This window comes from Thermobia domestica, chromosome 1, assembly GCF_964235325.1.
Source record: "Thermobia domestica chromosome 1, izTheDome1.hap1.1, whole genome shotgun sequence".
In the NCBI taxonomy this organism is placed as follows: domain Eukaryota; kingdom Metazoa; phylum Arthropoda; class Insecta; order Zygentoma; family Lepismatidae; genus Thermobia; species Thermobia domestica.
Genome location: NC_137454.1, coordinates 244,442,443 through 244,459,558, shown reverse-complemented (window position 1 = coordinate 244,459,558; position 17,116 = coordinate 244,442,443). Strand labels below are relative to the sequence as shown.

At 35.9% G+C, this 17,116-nt stretch overlaps 1 protein-coding gene across 1 annotated transcript in view; it reads right to left on the bottom strand.

The window, feature by feature from the left end:
- LOC145694940 (5-phosphohydroxy-L-lysine phospho-lyase) overlaps positions 1–17,116 on the bottom strand; it is a 97,383-nt gene that overhangs the window by 67,403 nt on the left and 12,864 nt on the right. The window contains exon 2 of the mRNA XM_081771727.1: positions 2,934–3,052. Coding sequence (XP_081627853.1) covers positions 2,934–3,052 — 119 coding nt within the window. The remainder of the gene's footprint in view (positions 1–2,933; positions 3,053–17,116) is intronic.

The following is a 17,116-nucleotide window of genomic DNA, read 5'->3' as shown; positions in this document are numbered from 1 at the left end:
GACAAAAATACGTAATACAATAGGTAATAGAAAATAGGCAAACGTTTCTAGTTCAAAATCTGTTTCGATGTTGAAAAAAAATCTATTCTTGGCTGCCACTTCCATCCGAAAAGTTCATAATGAGAGTGCAGAGACCTACTATACTTATTCTTAATTCAATTCTAATAATCAGTTTCATATTTTCCAATGCTCTATTAATATTTTTATTTCTTTTAATACTTTATATATTTCGGTGTTGATGATCAATTTTATTTAATTTTCAAAATTAAATTCTTTTATTTGAATGTTGTAAACTCATACAACACTAAAATAGAAATAATAAATTTAAACAATATGTTCTATGGTTCAAGTTGGCTAAGTATTTAGTTCAGAAACAAATGGCTGAGTGTAGCATAAAAATATTTTCCGTAGAACTTTTGAAAATTCACAGCTTCGTTCGAAGCCAAATATCATAGTTGAAATTTCTTCAAACATTGCAAAAATTACAAAATTTCAAATGAAATAATCATAAAAATTGTATGAAAAATTTTATCAGTGTACTTTAGTTATAGTAACTATAGTGCCACATGAAATAAAAATCAACTTTGATATTTCACCTCTTCATTACAAACTTTCGATCTAAATAGCAGAATTTGTTAAATTTCAATACTAAATTTAGCTAGTAATTTTCACCTAATAGGATTCTCATGCTGAGAGTCAAAATTAAAGAAGTGCTGAAGAAAATGGTGTTCGTTGCAATGTTTTTGAATAGCCCAGTCCTAAGATATATAAGTTTAGGCTAACGTCTGCAAAGTTACTTATTGGCACGCAGTGCTCAACAAAAATAACCCTCACTCACAAACTGACTGGGAATAAAACTTTAAGTATATATACGCGAATGTATATGGTAATAGCATTTCAAAAATTTTTTTAAAATTAAAAATGGTGAAGCAATCTTCATTGATACCAAATAACAATATAGATTGACCGATTTTTAAAGCATTTATTATGGTACTTGAAACTTGCATAATGTAGATAGATTTAATCCTTTCGTACAAATTAATTGCCCAGAATACAAAATATAACTGCAAAATATTGTTTGTTTTTGGTCAAATAAATCTCTTCAAGCTTTAAATACATTTATTCTATTAGCAGACTGCCATTTCGCTAGACATGTTGGACAAAAATAGTTGTTTGATAATACATAGGGAGGTGCAAGGGCTGAAGGAGTAAAGGCAACCAAGAAGTGGCATAATGTAAAGGCATCGAATTCGCACAGCTTTACAATACTTCAGACAAGTACTTAGGAAGTGTAGGGTACATAAGATGTATAGAGCGCTTCTCTTATGGAGGCACATATGGAGGTCATTCTTACTGTATCTTATTACTGTAATTACAGATTTGCTGGTTGTATAAATGAGCTCCTGTGATATTATTTTTTTCTTTGTAAAGTAATATATTTTACCCCATTATTTCCAATTGCAATCCGGACTGTTCTCAATTTACATCATTGTAAATATTTTGTTATTAAATGATCAGAGCATATTTTCTTTTGTTGAACGTGGAGTTGAACGTCAGCTCAAAAAAAAAAAAAAAAACTGAGCGTATTCCTTTTAAAAAGTTGAGGTTGGAGCAACTCGTTTTTTGCACTCTGAGTTTGAGCTGAGCTAAGCTCGTTTCAAAAGTGAGCGTTTACAACCCCGGATTTGGATTAAATGGATACATGCATGCATACACAACCATTGCAAATTCTAAATAGGAATATCTTACATATAACAATCATCGGATTTTTATTATTACACACATCTACGAATTGACAGTTGGTTTGAAAACTCAAATTTTAAAAACCATAAATCAATACCAAATAAAAGTAGTACATAGCACGTTCACCAGTACAGATGGAAACAGTACAATCCGAGGTCGTATATTAGCTAGTAGTATAACTATATTAAGTATATTTGAATAGGGAGCATAATGGCTGAGTGCTAAAGCGTACACATCTGGTGCAAAGGGTCTGGTTCAATTCTTTGATATGTGAGTTTGTGGTAGACAACATCGCATAAGTAGATTTCGTCAGGATTTTTCCCCTTTCCTCCCACATTTATTTATCCACCAATTCATTTCATAACCATTCACTTTCATTAATCATGTAATGTATACTTTAGCCCATAAGGCATAAACATGGGACGTAAAACTCAAAGATTTCATTTACTATTGAAGATTTTTTTTTACATTTTTATGTTTAAAAAAGGATTTTCAATATTATCTAATTTATGCAAATTAACATATTTTTAAACCCTCTTATTTTTCTTTTTTTCTTTCTTTCTTTCTTTTCTTTCTTTATTCTTCTTCTTCTTCTTTTTTTTGTAATGAACAAATTGAATTAAACCCCTTGTCACTAGACCTTCAAGAACAACCTTGGAATCAATTTACTGCGGCCGCGGTGGATCAGTGGTAGAGCGTTCACCTCTGTTGCTTGGGGTCCCTGGTTCGATCCCAGCTCGCGCCAAGTGAACTTTGTGGTATACAAACACCGTGTGCGTGGGTTTCCTCTGGGTTCTCCCGTATCCTCCCACTTTCTTCATTCCACCATTTCATTCATTTATCATCATCACCGTCTCCTTTAGCCTAGCCGGCATAACCACGGGACGTAAAACTGAAAGATTTCATTTCATTTTTTCAATTTACTGCGTTACTCAAGGTGTTCCTGTATTTATATAAATATATAACGAGGAAATCATATCGAGAATACCGTAAATACAATATTTCAAACATGTTGCTCTTGTATTTCCAAAACAGCTACAATCTACCCACGAAGTAAGAAATTGGCAACATGCTTTATAACCAAGACAGACCAAATAAGTGACATTGGATGTAGATTGTTCAAATAGAAGATTGCTAGATCTGCAAAACTACTATTCTAAAAAATGTATAAAACTGAAATATAAATTTACCATGCGCCACATTATTGATGCAATCTAAATATTGTTCGCCTTTCTCATCGTACATGTATTGGCCTTCAGCACGAACTATCTTTAAAGGGTTGTCTCTAAAAAACAGCTTGCAGGATCCCCTAAAAAGGAAATAAAAATATACATGTTGAGTCAGAAATTCATGTACAATACATATAAAATATTTGACAATCAGCACCTTCAGCTAAATTTCCTGCCTTACAAAATTTCTGTTTGTAATATATGGTATATATTTATATTTAAATATAAGACCAAAAGCTTGCAATGTATCTCGCATTTTCACAAAAGAAACCATCACAAATCTAGAAGATAATAAAATACGCTGTGAGTTAAAATCGTTTCATACTTTGCTACAGTTTAGAAAATATTGCAGTAAATAGAAGTAAGTAGAAAACATGATCTACGCTTAAATTAAATTGTCAAACTACAACTTAATAGAGGGGTGCTCACAAGCGAGTTTTAGAGCACAGGTTGCGCACATGAGATCTTTTAGGAGATACTTAACCTTTCATTGAAAATTACATAATTGAAATTTAATTATATCATAATGATATTTTTACGAACGCTGTGAAGGAGAACTTAGTACAAATAACATTGTAAAATAACTGTCATAGCCAATGATACATTTGTTTTGATTAAAAGAACAAAATTGTAGTGGAAGACGTAGGCAGATATAAACTGATTCTGATTAAGAAAGGAGCCACAGGCTACCAGTACGTTTTGGGGTGGTTTGGGGGGATGGGCACCACCGATTGAAACTAGGGCAAAATTACAAAATTGGACTTAAGAATTAAGGGAAGAAGATTATTATGAGACGTTTTTTCGGGAATTAACCGACTTTTTAAAAAGACAAAAATATTTTAAAAAGCAGTAGATGTAAGAAGAATAGGCAATTGGAACCCCCAAGAGCTGGTTGGATTGATGTAAGGCCCCACATATCTAGACGGCACCACGCTCTGGTGCCTTTACCTCGGAGGTTTTCTCAGGTATCCATTCTACGAAGGCTGGGTGAACCCCAAACTAAAAAAATCGATTTTATTCCGAACATTCGAAATATCCGAACGCGGGAAGGACAGACGCACATGTTAACGGTCGAAGGGTGCTCATTAAACTCTTCCTACATCAGGACGCACAAGTAGTAATTGGGTACTACGAACACAGGTTAGAAAGGGTTTACAGGAGATGTTGAAGAAAATAAAAAGACTGTATAAAAGATAATACCAACACATGAAAAAAAGATATATCGGAAATTAAATAGTGGAATCTGAATAGAGATAAACAGAGAAAATGCAGAATTCTACAATGAAAAAATTTGAGAACAGATGAGTGAGAAATAACAGGGAAGCGGAAATTCAGAAAATGAAATTAGCAGAAATTCGTATGAAACTGAATACAACGACGGTAACAGAAAATAGAATAGAAAAAAATAATCAACGAGCAGAACGAAGTTTTAGGCAACTGAAAAGAATATGCTGAGAGCTTGTATGAGAATTAAGTATAGATCCCATAATGTGGATGATGAAGAGGAAAGCAAAAGCGAGAAAAAGTTTCTAGATTTCGGCAAAATGAATTTGATGTGAAGAATGGAAAGCAATGGACATAGATATATTTTTTTTTTGTTCATTAAGTATATGGAAGGGGAGAAGGGTAATCAGAATTGACATGAACTGACACGCGTATGTCTGTTCCATGAGATCCCAGGTTCGATTTCCGGTTAGAGCATCGAACGCACTACAGTGGTTCAGATCACACTTTGAACTGTAAGTCTCGTCCTATACGACCTCACTGCTGACAAAGAACGTTAGTTCAAATGAATTAATTTGCAACATATATTACGCTTCATGCATTAGTAGTTTAATAGAGAACAGTTCTGGACTGCAGACTAATGAAGATCTCATTCTTCCAGGACTCAACTCTGGGACGATGCACAAACAAAATCGTATTAATCGTTCGATTGCTGGGGGAAGGAGGAGTAGCAAATGATTTTTTGCGACTAGTTTCTTTCAGGCATACTTGCAAAGAGCTTTGACCCCCAAGTCGTCCAACCTCCCCCTCCCCGAGCTAAAATAAATTAAATTTCCATCATATGACACTCTTGTACAAAGTACGTTCTTTTACTGTCCCTCTCACATTTTGATACCCTCCGGACATTTTTTACTGGAAGAAAGCTTGTTTGTGATATTCTGCATAAGCTCAGCGTTGAATAACCGTAAGAAAAAATATATATATATCGTCAGCTGAGATACTTGAAGGAAATTCTTTCGAAATCAATTTACATTGGAAGAGTTTGGTCGTATGCCTATCAACGTTTTTATCTTTACAGAAATTGTTGGCATAGTGCAGATGCACTGGACAGTGAATATTGCTCTATTACTTAACATGTAACACTTTACCCGATATGAACTTATTTCGAAAGCTTAAAGACCTCGGGTCATTTCATTTCATAATTAAGGTTACTATGGTTGACTTCTTATAGCTTTGCTTTCTCTCCAAAGATAAACGCATAGCAGACACGCTCATGAAACGTTTGCGTTTGTAATTCAATAAATAAAACATCTTCAAGGTTATTGTTGCTCAATTTCGTAAGAACGCAAATAAGTTAACTGAACTGTGGCTATGTTCTATTCGTATATTTAATAGATATACAGAATATCTATAACGGGTACACAAATCTCTTCTGCTTCTGTAATAATTTTCAGATGACTCGCAGAGGACTACAATCGAATTCAAATCTGGTTTTACACGATTTAATAAAACATATTAATTAGTGTTGTACATGAGACGAAAAATGTATTATCTCGTATCGATCAGTGTCGTGACGTGGAAAATCAGCGCCCGGGGCGAGAGTATACGACGGCGCTCCCGTACATACCTCTACGAGTGAGATCGACAGACCATGGTTGGCGGGAAACGCAAGAAAATTTTCAAAAATAAACTCTGCTTTTCCTTAATTTTGAGCACTTTATTATTTTTTTCTTTCATTTTATGTATATCTTTTCTTTTTTCCTTCCGAATTTTGCACCCCCTTACTTCGGCGCCCGGGACCGTCGCCCCGCTCTTTCCTCCCCTTCTCTCCCACGACACGGTACTGATATCGATTGTCATTTCGAAAATGAGATGAGAAGCATGATTTAAAATTGAAGGCGAGACTCGAAATTTCATAAGTCGCACGGGCAATAGCTACTAGTTCACTCAAATCTTAGAACTCAAACACTGCTTTAAAGTACATAAATCAGAGTATAAGTACTATAAACAGGTAAAGTGATTGTAGGAGCATAATGATGAGCATTTATCAATGTTTAAAGATAATACACAATAGTATAGTCCAATAATAAATTTGATTTCAGTGTTATATCACACCTTTCTTTAATTTCTTGTGACGCGAAAATATTGTGACAATTTCTAAATGAAATTTTAGAAAAACTTCTACAAAACTTACAAGACCAGACGAAAAAAACCTTATTTCTCTTCTTCTCTCGTGGACAACTCTAAGTACCGGTATAATTAATATATATAAAGATTTTAAAATCACTTATATATATATATATATATATATATATATATATATATATACTCAAAAGAGCACTAAAACAAAGAAAATATCATGACTATGACCTAAAAGTGTCCTTTCTCTCCCTCTTACGAATATTTTTAAGTTGAGAAAGAAAAATATAATGGATTCGATTTGCAAAGCTATTGGACAATGCAGCTGATTTTATTAACCGGTGATTCTGAATTAGCTGATATCTACTGTATTCTCTGAAAATACAAGTGCATATTATCTTATACTAAAGAAGCATATTAATATGTATGTGCGTGTGTCAAAATGTTTAATTTCGTCAGTGAACATATGCAAAAGCTTTTTCCTCAAAAAATAAACTGCTTTATATTAAAGCGTGCGTGTATAATCTTTTTCCCTCCTTTTTTTCATTAGTGCATGCCAACACCTTCAGTCGCAACAATCTTATATATAAAAGAGAACGTACAAATCCTTTGTTCCCTCATCACGCTAATACGGCTGAACCAATTTCTTTCATTTTTGGGGGGTTATTAGGATTTGGACCCTAGATGGTTTTTATCATATCACTTTAATTTTTAATTACCAGTGTCTTGAGATAATTGACCATTCAAGTGTCCATAACGTACAAATCCTTTGTTAGTTCATCATAGGTAAAAATAAACGTATTTATATGCAACCCGCATGACCGTGTCACTCGGCGGGTTAACATAAATGACAGGCGATATAATGTTAACATTTACTGATATCACTTGAAAGCGAAAAAGTAAAAATTATCTAAGTAACAAAGTTTATTGCGTTCCGGGGTGACCGCAGCGAAGCGGGGTGAACGCTGCTAGTGCTCTATACATCGTTTTGTAAATAATAATAATAATAATAATAATAATAATAATAATAATAATAATAATAATAATAATAATAATAATAACAATAATAACAACAACAAAAGATGGAGAATGGTTGGTTGGAGTTTAAGTTTATGTTCAGCACTTAGGCTATTTATCTATGAGACGTGAACCTACAGTTTAAAGCGGAACCCGAACCACCATAATTCGTTTCAATTTCTAGGCTCATTCTCCCACCGGGAATCAAACCTCGTGCACCAAAGGCGGCCCAAGAATGGCCAAAAATCACATTGCACTTTTCACTGTGTTTCATTGCCATAATTTATGTTACGGCATTGTATTTATCATTATTATGGTAAGGAAAATTACGTATGTTCTGCATAAAATATTACCTTAATGATAAGGGCACGGTGGCTCAACGGTAGAATGCTTACCTCTGTGGAGTTCCTGGTTCGATCCCCGGCCAAGTAAGCCTCAGGTAGACAACATGGTGTCCATACGCTTCCTCAGGGTACTCCTGTTTCCTCCTACTTTCTCATTCCACCAATTCTTCAATCATCACTCACTTGGTTTTATCATCGTCTCCCTTAGTCTAAAGGTCATAATTGTAGAACGTTAAACTCAAAGATTTCATTACCTTAATGAATTTTATATTAATAGTTTTAGGGTATGGAAATGAATTGAAAAATGAAATGAAATGAAATCTTTGAGTTTTACGTCCCACGGTTATGCCGGTTAAGCTAAAGGAGACGGTGATGATGAGTAAATGATGGAATGAGGGAAGTGGGCGGAAACGGGAGAACCCCGAGAAAACCAACGCACACGGTGTTTGTCCACTACAAAGTTCACTTGGCGGGGGCTGGGATCGAACCCGGGACCCCAAGCAGCAGAAGTGAACGCTCTACCACTGAGCCACCGCGGCCCCCAAGGAAATGAATTGATGGAATCTTTATTGTTATATGGGGAAATTTGATTCGGAATACAGGTTAAGTTTTGAATTAATGGAAGTGAATGATTTTGAAAATAAACCTTATGCGATCTCCCACCGGGAATCGAACCCGGTTCCACGTGTACCGAAAACCCACGCGCTACCCACTTGATTTTTTGTGTTTTGTGTCAGGACTACACGTAGTTGGATCGTGATCAACGTCGAAGAAAGTTTGTTAAGTCACTTCTCCACCCAGAGAATGTGTTACTAATATAGTAGTCTGTGGTAGGAGTGACCAATCGTGTCTTTCTCAGGAGAGGTGAGACCATCAATGCAGATCGTTACAGTACTGAACCCCTTGAAATGTACTATAAAGTTATCCTCAAGTATCCCGCAATAGCCAACAAGAATTTCAGGAATAATAAAAAAATGCATCAAAAGACTGCGATCTTGGCCATTAATTAATAATTAGTTTTTGGATTAGTTTTTGGACATTTTTAATTGTCCCTAAATCGAGTTTTCGTATTTTCTATGGTATAACCACATCATACTGAGTTAAGTGATAGTTTGGATTTGGCTATACTGTATGTAGTTCTCCAGATATAAGGCATACAAGAAAATTTCTGTTTAAAATATATTGGATCTTTTGATCCAACAATTCTGTCACACAAAACACTCTTGCAGGTTCTCTGTGAGTTGAAGTATGAAACCTTCCCTCACCCACCCTATGTTCCCGATATCTCTCCCACTAACTACCATCTAAGTAAGCACCAAGGAGGGGTGCAGGTACATCCCATATGGAAATAGTTTAATACTTATGTAACACTGTGCTTATGCTTTATAATCACGCTTGAAATTAACAAATAAATGGATTTAACATATTTTAGCCTATTTTTTATTGTATTTAGGCGCTTGTATTGTATAAATTTATGCACTAAAATACGGGAAAAGTGCATAAAAAATTGAAGCTGGGGTGCATGTGAACCCTCTCCCCCTTGGTGCTACGAGGGTTAACTAGATATTGTAATTTTCATTTTTCTGGCTTTTAGAAATGATGCACACGAAGGCAACATTTCATTCGCACGTTGCCTATTACGTACAAGATGAAGTCATGTAATGAAGTCATGTACGAGAAATAATTAGGTTAGTTGAAAGCAGAAGAGACAAAGGTGCTTTTGAATATTTGCTTTGAACATTCATTTTTACGTAAAATTGATGAATTGTGAATTAAAAAATTTATAATATTCGCAGGTTGAATCTATCATACTGTATTTTTGCCGGTTGAAAAAAAATGCTCTATAAACCAAAGCTAATATTCTTAGAATCCCCTTTTTTTTTAAAAAAAAAATCGGGTAAGAATGATGCAAAAATATATTTTGAAGCAAGGCAATAACCTTGTTACATTAAACTTTTGACTTACTTGAACTAAAAAAAAGGAAAAGAAAAGAAAAAAGAAAAGTCATTATAAGCAGAAATCAAGCTAACCAGACAGGTGATTTGTAAAAATTTCTAATTTAAAATGTGAAAACCTGTTATATTCACTTTCTCTAATATATATATATATTTCATGGCAAAGAAGAAGAAAATTATAAGTGCGTCAGATCACAGACTTAAATAGCGTGTTTCTCACTTCTTTTTCTTCTGTAATTGCAGATCGTTAAATAGTCCTTTTACCTCACCAAAAAAGAAAACCTACCTGTACTTCAAAAACAATTTTATATAGTACTTTCGTTTTATTTGTTTCCTTTTGCATAATTATTCTAATCTTACATTACAAGCAACTGCACCTTAAATGCAATACGTGACAGTTGTAAAATTATGTTTATCGGCGAAATGTATATATATAATGTGAATTCTAATTGCTGAATGTTAAATTGTTCAAAAGTACTTAAGGATATTTTTTTTGTTTATTCCTTTTGTTACATAATTATAGCGTCTAGTTCATGAATATTACTTGTTTTCTTTTTCCTCTCTTTGGATATGCTCTCTATAACTTATACAATTTAAAGAAACGTAATGACGTCATTCATGTATGTTCTGATAAACATGTAACACCCGACTACACGTAAGTTCTAAGACTATCCTCGCGCTTAATTAACACTAATGACCTTGTGTACCAACCAACTGCTAATGCAAGGATCTCGCTTTGCATTAAAACTGTTTGTTTCAGACCATGCTTTTTCAAAAATATTTTCTATTTTAATCTTGTCGCGTATACTCATTATGTGTATGTAGCCTTCCTCGTTGGTCTACTGGCTAGTGCGTGCACTTTTGGTGCGCGGAGTTCTGGGTTCGATTCCCTATGGCAGAGCATTAAAACTTGAATCAATTACGGTAATGTGGTTGATTGGTTGACTAATGGGAACGTCAGCATTGTGACCATGTGTCCCCGTCACAATAAGGACGACTGACCATGGTACTTTAGATTCCATCTTCAACTGGAGGCGCACGTCATAAGGACGCTCAACTTTAATAACTCCTGTGTATTATCAGGGGCGTAGTGACCCTGAAAGCTACGGAAGCACTGCTTTCCCCTGTGTAAACAGAATAATACACTAAAACAAATCATACAATAATGATTTAAGAATAATGCAGAATATTAAGCATAATGCTTTAAATAATCAGGTCAAGCCATTAACAATAATGCATTAAAAGTAACGGGTTTCTCTAAGCAGAACACCACGTTGCCCTGCTGTACATAATCTGTCCAGTACGGTCCCCAATAACATCATCTCAACGTAGGAAACTTCCTTTTAGTATGGTTACAATATTTTTCTTTTCTTCCATGAATTTGTATTTCCATGGAAGAAAAGGAAAATACAAATTGTTCTAAACCAGTGTTGTAATTAGTTTATTTGATAGGTCTATTGTAATGATACCCTCTATTTTATTTTCCCTCGTTTTGTACTATATTACCGCGATTACAAATAATTTAACATCTCTTTTCCATACTAAGATATACAATGGTTGGTTGGTTGTTGAAGCTGAGCATCTCTTTAGCAGCTAGGCTATATGAGACGTGGACTTCAGTTCAAGGTGTAATCCAAACCAGAATAACGCGTTTAATGCTCTCCCACCGCGAATCAAACCTAGGACCAAGTGAATTAAAAGCGTGCATACGCTATGGCCACTAGACCAATAGGAAGCATTGCTAAAACTAGATGCGACATAGGCCTAGTTTGAAGTGCAACGCAAACCCAACATGTTCTCTCACCGGAATTCTATTCCCTACGGATGTTATCACCACAACATCTTATCATGTTCTTTGTTTGATGTAACGAAGGTTCTTTCATGTAATAGAAACATTAGCCCGCAGCGTTGTCCAGGATTCGATTCATGGTAAGAACGCATTTTTTTTTTTCGATATTCATCAACAATTATGAGGCAACTAAGAAACCATCTGAATTAAGAATAGCCAACTCTATTCTAGACAACCAAAAATCCGTTGGAAGTCGACAGGTACCCAAATTTGCGAGCTCTGTTCTCGAAGTCACAGCGCGAGTATGTGTGAACGCAAGAACTATAAAGCGTATAGCTAGCCAGCCTGAGTCCAAGTAAACGTAAGACGCAATGGGTTTGTTGGATTAGATTTTAGCGTCTCTTTCAATAACGAGGCAATATTAGATGTAGACTTGCAATTTAACGTGGAATCTCCGAACCACATGAGCTCCCACTGGGTATCCTTTCAAAGACCGTACTTTTAACTATACAGCCACAAGATATCTCTGTGAGAGTCCCAATCGAGTTAGTGAGTCCAAAAACAAACGATTGCGAACTCCATTTAGGATAGAGTACTCGAGCCCTTAGCGAGCCCTGTGAGGAAAATAGGCCAGAGGCTCATTGAGGATAACGAGTCCGAACTCCAGAGAGTGCTAATGTGAGGTAATATGAGCCTTATTAAGATTATTATGCGCAAACCCCATTGAGGATAGTGAGCCTGAGCCTACCGAAGCCCGAGCAAGCTCCTGTTGCAAAATGATCATACCTAATGCTGGCCATGCATCACCAGTGACTGAGTATAGCCCTTGATAGTGTGTAGTATATCCAGGAAATTGGAATTAATGTTATTAAAATTTTTAAAATCCCATATTTGGACACAATAATTAGTCGAATAATTGTTTGTAGTTGTGCATCCGGAGATTGACTGACAGTGTATGATTAAGTGCTTCGGCTCAATCTTTACACACACACACTCTAACTCACTCACTCACTCGCCAAGTGAACTTTGTGGTGGGCGAATACCGTGTGCGTGGGTTTTCTCGGGGTTCTCCCGTTTCCTTCCACTTTCTTCATTCCACCATTTCATTCATTTCTCATAATCACCGTCTCGTTTAGCCTAACAGTCTCCTTTAGCATAACGTGGGACGTAAAACTGAAAGATTTCATTTCATTTTTTCAATCAGTATTTAACCTCTAGGTCGAAATATTTATCTTCAATGCGCTCTACACAGTAAACAGACAGCTGCACACAGATCAATCTGCGGACGCCAATTAATGATTTACGTCAACACATAAAGTATACGTCGACAAATGACTTTCTTCCAGTATATTCTTTGTGTACCAGTCTAGCAGGGGCGTATCGTTCATGGAAGTTGTCGAAGCACCGCCTTCCCTGAGTAAATAGAACAGGGGCGTCATTTAGGTGGGGGCAGGGAGGGGCATTTGCCCTCCCCTGAGTTTGAGATTTATATAGATTTTATCAATAGAGTAGTAGTAAATGAGTGAAAAACGCGAAATTGTACTTATATCAAGAGGTTTTGACCCCCCACCCCAAGCAAAATCTGAAATGACGCTCCTGAAATAGAATAATGCGCTGAAATAGCTGACGCAGTAATGAACATATAATATTAAGAATAATGCATTTAACATTCAGAATTACAAACTTAAAATTAAAAAAAAGCTCCCTTTAAATAAGATACGCATTGCAATAAAAGTATAACGTCACTCCACTCCCAATTCTGAACCTTATCACCGCTATGCTGATGGGGCTGAAGTTACACTTAAAAGGTATCGGAAGTGTTACTATGCACCTCAGCAATACTGGAAACTATAGATTGGAGACTATCTCTGATTTTCAACTATTTTTACATAGCATCCCTTCCCACCCCCATCTGATGGGGTATGAATTTGGATTTGAGCAGCATCTGGAGTGTCACTGTTCATCTCAGCGACCCCGAAAACTATTTATTGGAAACAAACCTCTCTCGTTTTAAATTAATTTTACATGCCACCCATGTTCATCCTTCCTCACCTCCGAAAATCGAAGATTATCAATGTAATATCATAAGATTCTTGGGAGGCCTAAGGTTTGATAAGTACGCCAAGCTTCATCTTAATTGCTTCCGTAGTTATTGTGTGATGAGGTAACACACAAACTCACATTCACTTTTAGATTTAAAACCTGAGCCAGATAGAATCTGCAAATTACTACAGCATGAACCAATATTTTTTTTTTCAAGACCTTTCAAACAGTGTATTAATTTGGAAGCCCAACTACTATGAGGTTATAAACTACGCATTCAAATTTCTAATATATTAGAAAAGATTTGGAAACATTTATTAGTTTATTTAATAGCATACTGTAAGTAGAGAGGCCAGAAAGTTCTTACCCTCATTGTAATAAAAGATGGGCTTGTAATCAGTGGTGCTATTCAGCCAGTTTGCACCGGTTGTTAAAAATGTCTCTTCATCCCTCGATTCAGTACTTATAAATAACAACAATAATTCTCTAGCAGTATTTTTTAATCAGTACAAAAGATCAATTTACAGATGTTATATGAATGAATTCTAGTCACTATTGCTAGGATTATTTAAATAAACTAGCTGAACCTGCGCTCTCTACACAGCGCATCATTCGCATATGATCATAAATATCCTTCTCATTCCTCACAACATCTGTACATGTCCCTGTACAGACACCAGCAAAAGACATCTTGATTAAAAAAAAATCGGTAAGGCGTATCATAAAAGGAAGATTTTATCGTTTATTTTTTTCTCAACATCTCGCACCATTTGCAAGATTTGAGCCTACTTCCGGTTGGAGTTTCTAAGTCATTCATTACCAGTGTTTTCTTTCTTTTTGCATGCAGTACGTAATAAGCAAATACATTACATACACAATTAATTATAATGGTAGTTATATATGGTGTTCATTGGGCACAACACTACAAAAATAAAGATTCTTCTTACACTGGAAAAATGGTTATCCTTCCTTTTTCATTATTTGGCCATGAAACAAACGCCTGAGACATATGCAACCCCTATATACAACATTGTGGTGTTGGAATGTATAATGCATAGGATATGCTTTAGATTTTTTTTTTTTAATTTCAACGCTTCCAGTGTACGCTTAAACTGTAATAAAGAAATAATGGCCATGTGTTTTTTTTAAACATTCAATTAGAACGGACAATCTACGCAAAATTTCCAATCGATCAGTGAAAATGTCATCTTTCTAGAGCCTGTAGTTTCCGAGATCTCATTGTCAAAAGGATTGACCACAAACATATAAACGTCCACAAACGTATAGTTTAAAAGAACTCAGAAGATGGAAGCACAATTCACGTGCATTGGTTTTACAGAAGGCTTATCAAAATACAAAGGCTCTGAACAATAATTTTAAAGCATAAGCTTTATGAAAAAGATGTATTAAACTAATTTATTTAAAGTACACATACTCAAAATGTTACGTTTGTCTCTGTTAAACGTGAAATCACACATAACCGTAAATGAAAGATTTGAAAGCCAAATTTACAGGTTGGAGGTCGGGCGCTTTTAATGCTATTGTAGCATTTTAATAGATAGATAATAATGATAATATAGTATGCACTCCTTTATTTTTTAACAGGGCTCCAGATGCCTATACCCGCTCTGAATATTCCTAGAGCAGAAGATTAACACCATCGTCCCAACTAGCATCATGTTCTGTTACCTGCACTTCATTTCATCATATACATTACATACCATGCTCAGGTCAGCTTCTTCTGTATGCCTAACCAGATAAATATATCAATAAATAAATAAATCCTGATACTCATCTTCCAATGATACTACCAATAAATGAATACTCATGGCCCCAGAGAAGGCGTTACCTTCTGCGGCCCGCCCATCTTCGGATGGGAATGAAATCGCACTTTAAAAGTGCAATATAGTAATAATATTAATACTAAGTTAATTAATCACAGAACCGGTTGTTAAATGATGTGAATGACACCACTGTTTGTAAAGTAAAAATATGTACATTGACATCTCACTACTTTTACGCCCTGTTGATTTGATATTACAGCCAGCAAACTAGGTGACAGCAGCATATTGAACAAAATCGAATATCGAGGTTCCTCCATGTAAGGGAGATCGGCACAAATGACACTGAAGAGATGAAAACTATGTATGGTTAAAAATGCCCATCTTATGACCCAGTGAAATGCTAGAAAACTGAATTCAAATGTGCCAGATTGACCCAAGAGAAGGTCGTTCTTCAACGGCTATGAACCCATGCGTGGCGACAAAAGTTGAGTAGCTAGTGCTTGAAGATAGATGTGTGACTATTAAATTGTTTAGCTAGGGAAGTGAACATTCGTAGGGGGCCCATTCATACCATATTACGTGACATTCTGCGTATGAGCAAAGTGGTAAAGTAGATTTCTCGATTGTTGACGCAGTTTCAAAAAATAGCAACACGTGAAATGTGCAATATTGGTTCTACAAAGCATTTTGGACCTATACTCATTGGCGCCGATCCTGGGGGTTGAAAGGGCCCGGGCTCCCCAAAGCTCATGTGGGCCCCCTTATTGTATTTAAGAATATACAATATTCGGCAAAATTTGAATGCAATTTGTCTTAAAATCTTCATATATGCCTTCTGCATCTATGACAAGAATGCTTTGGTAAGATTAGTGACTACGAATGAATGTTGGGTGTATGTATTTGACAGTGAAACCACAGAAGTGAGTAACACTTGTAAACATACTTTGATTCCCTTCTCCGAAAGGACTAAAGTGCAATACTCATTCAGCAAGATTATGCCCGTGTCTTGGGACCATAAAGATGTGATATTGATTGATTACTTATAAAGAGAGGTTACAATCACATGAGCATATGACGGGAACCTGTTGCAGAAATAAACGGAATGCTGTCAAAGCAAAAAGGTGAGTTTTGTTCTCGAAAAGTGTGTTGCTGCTACCGGACGATATATCATTTTTGTGAGCCAATATGGCTATACTTCTCTGCCCCACCCACCATACTCAGAGAATTTGGGTACGTCCGATTACTTCCTCTTCCCGTATACGAAAATGAAATGAAATCCTTAAGTTTTACGTCTCACGGTTATGCCGGTTAGACTAAAGGAGACGGTGATGATGAGAGATGAGTGAAATGGTGGAATGAAAAAAGTGGGAGGAAACGGGAGAACCCCGAGAAAATCCACAAGCACGGTGTTTGTCCACCACAAAGTACACACGGCGCGAGCTGGGATCGAACCAGGGACCCCAAGCACCGGAGCTGAACGCTCTACCACTGAGCCACCGCACCCCCTTCCCGTATACGAAGAAACCTTATCGGAAAAGACGTTTTGCTCATGATGAGGTGGTTATTAATGCGGTGGAGCCTGGTTTGCCTCTAACATCGCAGATTTTAATGCAGATTGTATTAACGGACTGATCCATAGATGTAAGAAATATAAGGCAATGCAAAGTGAAAATATAGAAAGGGACGTGTCTGTGTTCTAAATTTCAAATCTCTAGTTAATTTCTAACATGCTAGGGGTAAGATAATTCTGGCCTACCCTAGTACTATCTTGTTTACTTGTTACATTCTTGCACTTGCTACTTGACATTCTTCATTAAGTTATCCACTAAAATTTGAACAGGTGGGGGGG